The following is a 13411-nucleotide window of genomic DNA, read 5'->3' as shown; positions in this document are numbered from 1 at the left end:
TGTCATAGGAATCAATGGGAGTCTGAAATCAGCGAAAGCTTATGTTCGCTGCTGCCCGATATCCCATTGATTTCTATGGTAGTGTCTACACCTAACACCCTAAAATGTACCCCAAGTTTAAACACCCCTAATCTGCCGCCCCCTACACCGCCGCCACCTACATTAAATTTATTAACCCCTAAACCGCCGATCCCGGAGCCCGCCGCAACTAAATAAAGTGTTTAACCCCTAAACCGCTGCTCTCGGAGCCCACCGCCACCTACATTATACATTTATTAACCCCTAATCTGCCGCCCCCTATACCGCTGCCACCTACATAACATTATTAACCCCTAAACCGCCGCCACCTACATTATATTTATTAACCCCTAATCTGCCCCCCCTACACCGTCACCACTATCATAAACATATTAACCCCTAAACCTAAGTCTAACCCTAAACCTAACACCCACTAACTTAAATATAATTTAAATAAATCTAAATAAATATTCCTATAATTAACTAAATTATTCCTATTTAAAACTAAATACTTACCTGTAAAATAAACCCTAAGCTAGCTACAATATAACTAATAGTTACATTGTAGCTAGCTTATGGTTTATTTTTATTTTACAGGCAAGTTAGTATTTATTTTAATATTAACTATTTAATAGCTACCTAGTTAAAATAAATACAAAAGTACCTGTAAAATAAAACCTTACCTAAGTTACAATTATACTTAACACTACACTATAATTAAATTCATTACCTAAATTAAAATAAATTAATTACAATTAAATAAAATTAACTAAAGTACAAAAAAACAAACACTAAATTACAGAAAATAATACAATTATTACAAGTTTTTTAAACTAATTACACCTAATCTAATCCCCCTAATAAAATAATCATCCAAAATGGCGTCCCTTGAATTCCGATTGGCTGATAGAATTCTATCAGCCAATCGGAATTAAGGTAGGAAAAATCCTATTGGCTGATGCAATCAGCCAATAGGATTGAGCTCGCATTCTATTGGCTGTTCCAATCAACCAATAGAATGCAACCTCAATCCTATTGGCTGATTGGATCAGCCAATAGGATTGAACTTCAATCCTCTTGGCTGATTGCATCAGCCAATAGGATTTTTCCTACCTTAATTCCGATTGGCTGATAGAATATTATCAGCCAATCGGAATTCAAGGGACGCCATCTTGGATGACGTCATTTAAAGGAATATTCATTTGTCGGGTAGTCGTCGGCCTGGAAGGATGCTCCACGTTGGATGTCTTGAGGATGGACCTGCTCCGCTCCGGATGGATGAAGATAGAAGATGCCGTCTGGATGAAGACTTCTTCCCGTCTGGAGGACCTCTTCTTCCCGGCTTGGATGAAGACTTCTGCCCGTCTGGAGGACCACTTCTGCCCGGCTTCGTTGAGGACTTCGGCCCGGTTGGGTGAAGACGTCTCAAGGTAGGGTGATCTTCAGGGGGTTAGTGTTAGGTTTTTTTAAGGGGGGATTGGGTGGGTTTTAGAGTAGGGTTGGGTGTGTGGGTGGTGGGTTTTAATGTTTGGGGGGTGGTATTGCACTTTTTTTACAGGTAAAAGAGCTGATTACGTTGGGGCAATGCCCCGCAAAAAGCCCTTTTAAGGGATATTTGTAATGTAGTATAAGGTAGGGCTTTTTATTATTTTGGGGGGCTTTTTTATTTTATTAGGGGGATTAGAGTAGGTGTAATTAGTTTAAAAAACTTGTAATTATTTTATTATTTTCTGTAATTTAGTGTTTGTTTGTTTTTTGTACTTTAGTTAATTGTATTTAATTGTAATTAATTGTAGTTAATTTAGGGAATTTATTTAATTATAGTGTAGTGTTAGGTGTAATTGTAACTTAGGTTAGGTTTTTATATACAGGTATATATATTTGTATTTATTTTAACTAGGTAGCTATTAAATAGTTAATAACTATTTAATAACTATTGTACCTAGTTAAAATAAATACAAAGTTGCCTGTAAAATAAAAATGAACCCTAAACTAGATACAATGTAACTATTAGTTATATTGTAGCTAGTTTAGGGTTTATTTTATAGGTAAGTATTTAGTTTTAAATAGGAATAATTTATTTAGATTTATTTAAATTATATTTAAGTTAGTGGGTGTTAGGTTTAGGGTTAGACTTAGGTTTAGGGGTTAAAGGAACATTCCGGTCAAAATTTAAATGCACATAGATGAATTACATCTTTGAATAGAAACAAATTTGCAATATAGATGTATTGGCAAAAATGATTCTAGTAAAAGTTATCACTGTTTTAGTGTTAACATTTTTCTCTGCATGTGCACGTGAAGTATAAATAGATATTCTCACAGCACCGGCAATTTAAATACTGCAGTTGTTTAGATAATCAGTGGGGCTTGTATCATGTCAGCACTTAACAAATTGGGTCATTACCAGATGTTAAAAGCACCTTAGGCTCTCTGAGCAAGTGCTGTGTTTAAAATGCTGGTGCACGGTGCATACTTAAATACACTTTTGAAACAGCTATAGCTTTTATTAGAAGCATTTTTGCTAATGCATGTATATTACAAAAATGCTTCTATTGAAAACTACAATGAATCCATGTAAAGTAAATTTTTGGCTGGAATGTCCCTTTAATTTGTTTATTATAGTGGCGGCGATGTAGGGGGGGCAGATTAGGGGTTAATAAATATAATGTAGGTGGCGGTGGGCTCCGGGAGCGGCGGTTTAGGGGTTAAACAATTTATTTAGTTGCGGCGGGGTCCGGGAGTGGCAGGATAGGGGTTAATAACTTTATGTAGGTGGCGGCGGTATAGGGGGAGGCAGATTAGGGGTTAATATGTATAATGTAGGTGGCGGTGGGCTCCGGGAGCGGCGGTTTAGGGGTTAATACATTTATTAGAGTTGCCGTGGGGTCCGTGAGCGGCGGTCTAGGGGTTAATAACTTTATTTAGTTGCGGGGGGTTCCAGGAGTGGCGGTATAGGGGGTAAAACAGTTTAGTATAGTGTGGGTGCTTAGTGACAGGGTAGCAAGAAAGTTGTGAAAAAGTCGAAGAGCAGCGAGATCGATGACTGTTAGTTAACAACAGTCCCCTGCTCATCGCCCCGTACTTGGTGCGCGGCTTTTTGACAGGTTTTTTGATAATTTTGGAGAGCGTATTCAGGTCTGCGGCAACGATGTTAGGCAAACTTAGGCGAGCGTATTGGTGCCGTCGAATGCAGGTAAGTTGACGGCTAAAATAGAGGCCTTTTACTTTTATTTTTTCCTCTAATGCTAAGATTAGAAAGTCTTCTGTGGTGTTTTTGTTTGACCCATACTAGGCCAGAATACAAGGGGCACGCAATCTTCATTTTTTTTGCTCACGTGCAAACTTTTAATGCAGGCGGGTTAGCGCATGTATTACAAGTTGAAAGTAAACTTAAGGACTTTGGATATTGTGAGACTTCAATGCAGAGTCCTGAAGAAAAAAAAACTATACTTGTTGCTTGCATGCTAACCCATCACAGCTCTAAACCCAAAGGAAGTTATAAATATTTTACATTCCAATGTTCTTCACATGGAAGAATAACAGAATTTATGTTTACCTGATAAATTACTTTCTCCAACGGTGTGTCCGGTCCACGGCGTCATCCTTACTTGTGGGATATTCTCTTCCCCAACAGGAAATGGCAAAGAGCCCAGCAAAGCTGGTCACATGATCCCTCCTAGGCTCCGCCTTCCCCAGTCATTCGACCGACGTAAAGGAGGAATATTTGCATAGGAGAAATCATATGATACCGTGGTGACTGTAGTTAGAGAAAATAAATCATCAGACCTGATTAAAAAACCAGGGCGGGCCGTGGACCGGACACACCGTTGGAGAAAGTAATTTATCAGGTAAACATAAATTCTGTTTTCTCCAACATAGGTGTGTCCGGTCCACGGCGTCATCCTTACTTGTGGGAACCAATACCAAAGCTTTAGGACACGGATGATGGGAGGGAGCAAATCAGGTCACCTAGATGGAAGGCACCACGGCTTGCAAAACCTTTCTCCCAAAAATAGCCTCAGAAGAAGCAAAAGTATCAAATTTGTAAAATTTAGTAAAAGTGTGCAGTGAAGACCAAGTCGCTGCCTTACATATCTGATCAACAGAAGCCTCGTTCTTGAAGGCCCATGTGGAAGCCACGGCCCTAGTGGAATGAGCTGTGATTCTTTCAGGAGGCTGTCGTCCGGCAGTCTCATAAGCCAATCTGATGATGCTTTTAAGCCAAAAAGAGAGAGAGGTAGAAGTTGCTTTTTGACCTCTCCTTTTACCAGAATAAACAACAAACAAGGAAGATGTTTGTCTGAAATCCTTTGTAGCCTCTAAATAGAATTTTAGAGCACGAACTACATCCAAATTGTGCAACAAACGTTCCTTCTTTGAAACTGGATTCGGACACAAAGAAGGCACGACTATCTCCTGGTTAATATTTTTGTTAGAAACAACTTTCGGAAGAAAACCAGGTTTAGTACGCAAAACCACCTTATCTGCATGGAACACCAGATAAGGAGGAGAACACTGCAGAGCAGATAACTCTGAAACTCTTCTAGCAGAAGAAATTGCAACCAAAAACAAAACTTTCCAAGATAATAACTTGATATCAACGGAATGTAGGGGTTCAAACGGAACCCCCTGAAGAACTGAAAGAACTAAATTAAGACTCCAAGGAGGAGTCAAAGGTTTGTAAACAGGCTTGATTCTAACCAGAGCCTGAACAAAAGCTTGAACATCTGGCACAGCCGCCAGCTTTTTGTGAAGTAAAACAGATAAAGCAGAAATCTGTCCCTTCAAAGAACTTGCAGATAATCCTTTCTCCAAACCTTCTTGAAGAAAGGATAGAATCTTAGGAATTTTTATCTTGTTCCATGGGAATCCTTTAGATTCACACCAACAGATATATTTTTTCCATATTTTATGGTAGATTTTTCTAGTTACAGGCTTTCTGGCTTGAACAAGAGTATCAATGACAGAATCTGAGAACCCTCGCTTTGATAAAATCAAGCGTTCAATCTCCAAGCAGTCAGTTGGAGTGAGGCCAGATTCGGATGTTCGAACGGACCTTGAACAAGAAGGTCCTGTCTCAAAGGTAGCCTCCATGGTGGAGCCGATGACATATTCACCAGATCTGCATACCAAGTCCTGCGTGGCCACGCAGGAGCTATCAAGATCACCGATACCCTCTCCTGTTTGATCCTGGCTACCAGCCTGGGAATGAGAGGAAACGGTGGGAACACATAAGCTAGGTTGAAGCTCCAAGGTGCTACTAGTGCATCCACTAGAGTCACCTTGGGATCCCTGGATCTGGACCCGTAGCAAGGAACCTTGAAGTTCTGACGAGACGCCATCAGATCCATGTCTGGAATGCCCCACAATTGAATTATTTGGGCAAAGATTTCCGGATGGAGTTCCCACTCCCCCGGATGAAATGTCTGACGACTCAGAAAATCCGCTTCCCAATTTTCCACTCCTGGGATGTGGATTGCAGACAAGTGGCAGGAGTGAGTCTCCGCCCATTGAATTATTTTGGTCACTTCTTCCATCGCCAGGGAACTCCTTGTTCCCCCCTGATGGTTGATATACGCAACAGTCGTCATGTTGTCTGATTGAAACCGTATGAATTTGGCCTTTGCTAGCTGAGGCCAAGCCTTGAGAGCATTGAATATCGCTCTCAGTTCCAGAATATTTATCGGGAGAAGAGATTCTTCCCGAGACCAAAGACCCTGAGCTTTCAGGGGTTCCCAGACCGCGCCCCAGCCCACCAGACTGGCGTCGGTCGTGACAATGACCCACTCTGGTCTGCGGAAGCTCATCCCTTGTGACAGGTTGTCCAGGGTCAGCCACCAACGGAGTGAATCTCTGGTCCTCTGATCTACTTGTATCGTCGGAGACAAGTCTGTATAATCCCCATTCCACTGACTGAGCATGCACAGTTGTAATGGTCTTAGATGAATTCGCGCAAAAGGAACTATGTCCATTGCCGCGACCATCAAACCTATTACTTCCATGCACTGCGCTATGGAAGGAAGAAGAACAGAATGAAGTACTTGACAAGCGCTTAGAAGTTTTGATTTTCTGGCCTCTGTCAGAAAAATCCTCATTTCTAAGGAGTCTATTATTGTTCCCAAGAAGGGAACTCTTGTTGACGGAGATAGAGAACTTTTTTCTACGTTCACTTTCCACCCGTGAGATCTGAGAAAGGCCAGGACAATGTCCGTATGAGCCTTTGCTTGAGGTAGAGACGACGCTTGAATCAGTATGTCGTCCAAGTAAGGTACTACTGCAATGCCCCTTGGTCTTAGCACCGCTAGAAGGGACCCTAGTACCTTTGTGAAAATTCTTGGAGCAGTGGCTAATCCGAATGGAAGTGCCACAAACTGGTAATGCTTGTCCAGAAAGGCGAACCTTAGGAACCGATGATGTTCCTTGTGGATAGGAATATGTAGATACGCATCCTTTAAATCCACCGTGGTCATGAATTGACCTTCCTGGATGGTAGGAAGAATTGTCCGAATGGTTTCCATTTTGAACGATGGAACCTTGAGAAATTTGTTTAGGATCTTGAGATCTAAGATTGGTCTGAATGTTCCCTCTTTTTTGGGAACTATGAACAGATTGGAGTAGAATCCCATCCCTTGTTCTCCTAATGGAACAGGATGAATCACTCCCATTTTTAACAGGTCTTCTACACAATGTAAGAATGCCTGTCTTTTTATGTGGTCTGAAGACAATTGAGACCTGTGGAACCTCCCCCTTGGGGGTAGCTCCTTGAATTCCAGAAGATAACCTTGGGAGACTATTTCTAGCGCCCAAGGATCCAGAACATCTCTTGCCCAAGCCTGAGCGAAGAGAGAAAGTCTGCCCCCCACCAGATCCGGTCCCGGATCGGGGGCCAACATCTCATGCTGTCTTGGTAGCAGTGGCAGGTTTCTTGGCCTGCTTACCTTTGTTCCAGCCTTGCATTGGCCTCCAGGCTGGCTTGGTTTGAGAAGTATTACCCTCTTGCTTAGAGGATGTAGAACTTGGGGCTGGTCCGTTTCTGCGAAAGGGACGAAAATTTGGTTTATTTTTAGCCTTGAAAGACCTATCCTGAGGAAGGGCGTGGCCCTTACCCCCAGTGATATCTGAAATAATCTCTTTCAAGTCAGGGCCAAACAGCGTTTTCCCCTTGAAAGGTATGTTAAGCAATTTGTTCTTGGAAGACGCATCCGCTGACCAAGATTTTAGCCAAAGCGCTCTGCGCGCCACAATAGCAAACCCCAAATTTTTCGCCGCTAATCTAGCCAATTGCAAAGTGGCGTCTAAAGTAAAAGAATTAGCCAATTTAAGAGCATGAATTCTGTCCATAATCTCCTCATAAGAAGAATCTTTATTGAGCGACTTTTCTAGTTCATCGAACCAGAAACACGCTGCTGTAGTGACAGGAACAATGCATGAAATTGGTTGTAGAAGGTAACCTTGCTGAACAAACATCTTTTTAAGCAAACCCTCTAATTTTTTATCCATAGGATCTTTGAAAGCACAACTATCTTCTATAGGGATAGTAGTGCGTTTGTTTAGAGTAGAAACCGCCCCCTCGACCTTGGGGACTGTCTGCCATAAGTCCTTTCTGGGGTCGACCATAGGAAACAATTTCTTAAATATAGGGGGAGGGACAAAAGGTATGCCGGGCCTTTCCCATTCTTTGTTTACAATGTCCGCCACCCGCTTGGGTATAGGAAAAGCTTCGGGGGGCCCCGGGACCTCTAGGAACTTGTCCATCTTACATAATTTCTCTGGAATGACCAAATTGTCACAATCATCTAGAGTAGATAACACCTCCTTAAGCAGAGCGCGGAGATGTTCCAATTTAAATTTGAATGTAATCACATCAGGTTCAGCTTGTTGAGAAATTTTTCCTGAATCTGAAATTTCTCCCTCAGACAAAACCTCCCTGGCCCCCTCAGACTGGTGTAGGGGCATTTCAGAACCATTATCATCAGCGTCCTCATGCTCTTCGGTATTTTCTAAAACAGAGCAGTCGCGCTTTCGCTGATAAGTGGGCATTTTGGCTAAAATGTTTTTGATAGAATTATCCATTACAGCCGTTAATTGTTGCATAGTAAGGAGTATTGGCGCACTAGATGTACTAGGGGCCTCCTGTGTGGGCAAGACTGGCGTAGACGAAGGAGGGGATGATGCAGTACCATGCTTACTCCCCTCACTTGAGGAATCATCTTGGGCATCATTTTCTCTAAATTTTGTGTCACATACATCACATCTATTTAAATGAGAAGGAACCTTGGCTTCCTCACATACAGAACATAGTCTATCTGATAGTTCAGACATGTTAAACAGGCAAAAACTTGATAACAAAGTACAAAAAACGTTTTAAAATAAAACCGTTACTGTCACTTTAAATTTTAAACTGAACACACTTTATTACTGAAAATGTGAAAAAGTATGAAGGAATTGTTCAAAATTCACCAAAATTTCACCACAGTGTCTTAAAGCCTTAAAAGTATTGCACACCAAATTTGAAAGCTTTAACTCTTAAAATAACGGAACCGGAGCCGTTTTTATATTTAACCCCTATACAGTCCCTGGTATCTGCTTTGCTGAGACCCAACCAAGCCCAGAGGGGAATACAATACCAAATGACGCCTTCAGTAAGCTTTTTCTATGTATCTGAGCTCCTCACACATGCATCTGCATGCCTTGCTTCCCAAAAACAACTGCGCAATAGAGGCACGAAAATGAGGCTCTGCCTATGATTAGAGAAGGCCCCCAGTGAAAAAGGTGTCCAATACAGTGCCTGCCGGTTATTTAACATAATTCCCAAGAATAAAATAACTCCTCAAAGCTATAAACTATTAAAAATGCTTATAAATCAATCGTTTTAGCCCAGAAAAATGTCTACCAGTCTTTAAGCCCTTGTGAAGCCCTTTATTCTTATTTAATAAAAATGGCTTACCGGATCCCATAGGGAAAATGACAGCTTCCAGCATTACCAAGTCTTGTTAGAAATGTGTCATACCTCAAGCAGCAAAAGTCTGCTCACTGTTTCCCCCAACTGAAGTTAATTCTCTCAACAGTCCTGTGTGGAAACAGCCATCGATTTTAGTAACGGTTGCTAAAATCATTTTCCTCTTACAAACAGAAATCTTCATCTCTTTTCTGTTTCAGAGTAAATAGTACATACCAGCACTATTTTAAAATAACAAACTCTTGATTGAAGAATAAAAACTACATTTAAACACCAAAAAACTCTAAGCCATCTCCGTGGAGATGTTGCCTGTACAACGGCAAAGAGAATGACTGGGGAAGGCGGAGCCTAGGAGGGATCATGTGACCAGCTTTGCTGGGCTCTTTGCCATTTCCTGTTGGGGAAGAGAATATCCCACAAGTAAGGATGACGCCGTGGACCGGACACACCTATGTTGGAGAAATTTTCTTTTTGTTTAAAAATAATATATATATATATATATATATATATATATATATATATATATATATATATATATACATACATACATGTAAAGATAAATAAACAGAAATATATATAATTAAATATTTAAAAATTTAAAGAACAATTTATTCTAAGGGAAGAAAATTGGAATGTAAAATATTTAAAACATAATTACAGACATTATTGAATATCAAAATTGTTAAAGAAATGTTTTTTCAACTTTTAAAGGATTTGGGGCTGATTTATCAAGGGCCGAATGGCCCCTAATGCCCCTGTTTCCGCACAAGCCTTCAGGCTCGCCAGAAACAGCAGTTATGAAGCAGCGGTCTTAAGACCCCTACTCCTTAACTGTTTCGCCTGCTCTGAGGCTGCAGACATCAATCCGTCCAATCTCATATGATCGGGCTGATTGACACCCCCTGCAGGGGGTGGCATTGCACAAGCTGTTCACAAGAACTGCTTGTGCAATGATGAATGCTGACAGCGTATGCTGTCGGCATTCATCAATGTCTGTCGGTCATGATCCGCTGAGCAGATCATGTCAGACAGACCGATGATAAATTGTCCCCTTTGCGTGGAAAGGGCTTCATTGCATATATGTTCATATAAGTATATACATGTGTGCATATATGTGTTTATATATATATATATATATATATATATATATATATATATATATATATATATATATACATACACATATTTACCTGTCTGGCTACCTTATTTCTTCTCCTCAGTCACCCTGTCCTCATTCATGGGGACCCTAACCTCTCTGTTGACAATCCCAATGCCTCCTCTACAAAACAACTTCTCCAACCCACTTTCGGTCTGTCACAGTGGACTGATTCTCCCACTCACACTCTCTCAAACTTTTTTCCTCTTTCTGACCATCATCTCCTCACTTCCCTGCAGATTCGTGTCCAATCGTCCGCTAGCAGGGGGTGTCAATCAGCCCGATCATATAGGATCAGGCGGATTGATCTCCGCAGCCTCAGAGCAGGCGGACAAGTTATGGAGCAGCAATCTTTAGACTGCTGCTTCATAACTGCGGTTTCTGGCGAGCCTGAAGGCTTGCGTGGAAACAGGGGCATCAAGCTCTGTTCGGAGCTTGATAATTCGGACCCCTTGTCTCCAGATACTCTCCCTCGTGTCCCCTTTGCTCTGTTCACGACCTCCTCCTCTACCCCTCTCTTGTTACCTCCTCACATTCCAATATTTAGGACTTCTCCAGACTGGCCCCTATTTTGTGGAACTCTTTGCCTCGCTTCACAAAACTGTCCCCTAATTTTAAACGTTTTAAGCGCTCCTTAAAGACTCTACTGTTCAGGGATGCATACAACATACGCTAACCTTTTCTAACCTCAGTTCCTCCCCTCCTTTGTTATCCCCTTGAACCCCTTAGCATGTAAGCCCATGAGCCCAGCTGTTTGTAGTTCATGAGAGCTGACTACAACAGTGCAACTCATAGCAGGGCTCTCTACCCACTTGTTCCCTATAAATATTACCTGCATATTATGCCTTTGTTTATAGTGCTGCAGAATCTGTTAGTGCTCTACAAACAACTGATATATATATATATATATATATATATATATATATATATATATATATATATATATATATATATATATATATATTGTATAACCCTTTTTAGTCAAATATCCTGTCTTTTTCCATATACCTACTTTTAAATTGTAATATATGTACAAGTTAGTGTGGTCACGATATTGCTTATCGCGACCCACAATAACTTTAGCACGCCACTTGTAATCTAGCCCATTGTTGTTAAAGAATGCTATCTTGCTCACACTAAGCATTGAGGGAAATAAGAAAAGGCCATTTGCCAATGCATTTAGTACTTATAAAAATGTTTTGTAAGACTAATAATGAAGATGCACACTAATTGTATTTCTTGATTGACTAATATTTAGTTCCAGCAACAAACGGTGTGTTTTTTTCGTGCTTACTCAATTCAAATGTAGGAAAGCCAGAGATCCTAGATTTATTGACTACGTAACTCGGGCGAGGAGAGATATTGGGATTGCGTTGGCAGAAAATACAAATAAAAACCTAATCTGTATTTGAAGTTGTTCCACATCAACCTTTATAAGGTTGCAGTAGAGCTCAGGGTGTGTTAAGAGTCTATTTTTATATGCAAATTAATGAAGGAAATACACTGGTACTTTCTGAAGCAGGATAACTGTGAGAAAGCTGTTTTGCTTGTAAAAGAAATGTAATGGTCAGATCTGACTTTAGTGGCAATGGTGCCTGTTTGTTAGAACATCAAGACCATCAGTTGGCATTGCCTTTCTTTATATTTAGCTCTCAACTGAGAACCCATTCCAAATTTAATCTAAGGAAACTGTTAAAATAATTAAAATACCTTCAGTATTTAGAATTGCTCAATATGTGAACTCAATCTTAGTTTAAAGAACCTCTTCTTCTGTCTTCTAAGCCAGTACAGGATGTGTATAGGTATCTTTTTCCTAATTAAATAAATATATAAAACATAAAATATAATATTTTCATCATGGCATAAAAATTCTAGCAGTTTTAATCCTAAAAGTTTGCTCATGACCCCTTCTTATTCCTTATTATGTGAAGTCATAGCCTTCAAACCAACTGGTTTGTGGTTATTAAGATGTTTTAGGTATGAAGTTTGCAGTAAGAACAATTGAAACAAATTAAGCCTTGCTATGCATGATCTAGTATTTTATACTAAACTTAATTTATACTTATACAGCCTTGGTTCTGTAAGGCATCATATTATTATTAGTGTAATTAATGTGTATAGTGAATTAACTTGTTTTGCTTTTGTGTTATCATACAAACAGGACTCAGGACTACATTGGTACAAATGTGAATATTGTGCCATGCTGAAACACAAATATAATATGTATTATAAGTTCGATCATAAGGGGAGCAGGGGTGTAACTACAGGGTCTCAGACTCTCAGAGGTCTCAGTTAAGACCAGGCCCACACCTCTAAGGAGCCCATCTCGGCTTTTGCAATCAGTAGGGTTATCACTCTACTTGTATCATGTCTGGGCCCTCTGTGTGCTCCCCTGAAAACCAGGCTAACAGTTTAAGGAAAGTGCTTGGATTTGCCTTTACAATATTATGGCAGGGTTTCCAAGATGGCCACACACAGTTACTGTACAGAAAAACCTGCTGCAGCCATATTTTTACAGGAAAGATGTGCAAGCCCAACCAAGGGGACGGATGAGTCACATTTATAGAAAAGAGGCTCATATTTCTCCTATGTGGTGCCGGCTCAGCTTCTGCTGATTGCAAACAGCCAGGAAGGGCTCAGCACAAGAGAGTTATGTCACTAATGGTGAGCACATTTTACATACTGTTGTAGATTAACAAGAGCCTTTGTCGACCACTTTCTAGGAAATTTGGTAAATGCCACCACAGAATTGATGAAGCTTGATCATGAAGAACCTCAACTAACAGAGCCATATCTTTCAAAACAAAAGAAGCTCATGGTAAGGCATCTATTCAATACACTTTTAAATCGTCTAATATAAATAGAAAGATGAAATTAGGGTTGAGCAATGTGATATTTTCCTTAAAGGCACATTAAACACTTTGAGATGGTAATATAAAATGATAAATTGCATATATAAAAAGAAGTCTGCAATATACTTTCATTGTTTATTTTGCCCCCTTTTCCTGTAATTCCATTCTGAAATTGTGAGCTTTTCAGTTCCTGTTAAAATGAAGTGCAGAACACTTATATTGCACATAGCCATTGGCTGCAGACTCTAGTGACCTATTTAGAAACTGTCCCTAATTGGCCACAGCAAAGAAGATAACCTAAGTTACAACATGGCAGCTTCCATTGATTTATAGATACTAAATCTTATACTTAATTTGTCAATATTTAAACAGCTAAAGACATTTTAAAAAATACAGCTACATGTTATTCTCAGACTTATCTTT

At 40.1% G+C, this 13411-nt stretch overlaps 1 protein-coding gene across 1 annotated transcript in view; it reads left to right on the top strand.

The window, feature by feature from the left end:
- GDAP1L1 (ganglioside induced differentiation associated protein 1 like 1) overlaps window positions 1-13411 on the top strand; it is a 143437-nt gene that overhangs the window by 87437 nt on the left and 42589 nt on the right. The window contains exon 4 of the mRNA XM_053693609.1: window positions 12860-12954. Coding sequence (XP_053549584.1) covers window positions 12860-12954 — 95 coding nt within the window. The remainder of the gene's footprint in view (window positions 1-12859; window positions 12955-13411) is intronic.

Source organism: Bombina bombina, chromosome 1 (assembly GCF_027579735.1).
Source record: "Bombina bombina isolate aBomBom1 chromosome 1, aBomBom1.pri, whole genome shotgun sequence".
Classification (NCBI taxonomy): domain Eukaryota; kingdom Metazoa; phylum Chordata; class Amphibia; order Anura; family Bombinatoridae; genus Bombina; species Bombina bombina.
This window is presented reverse-complemented; position numbering and strand designations above follow the sequence as displayed.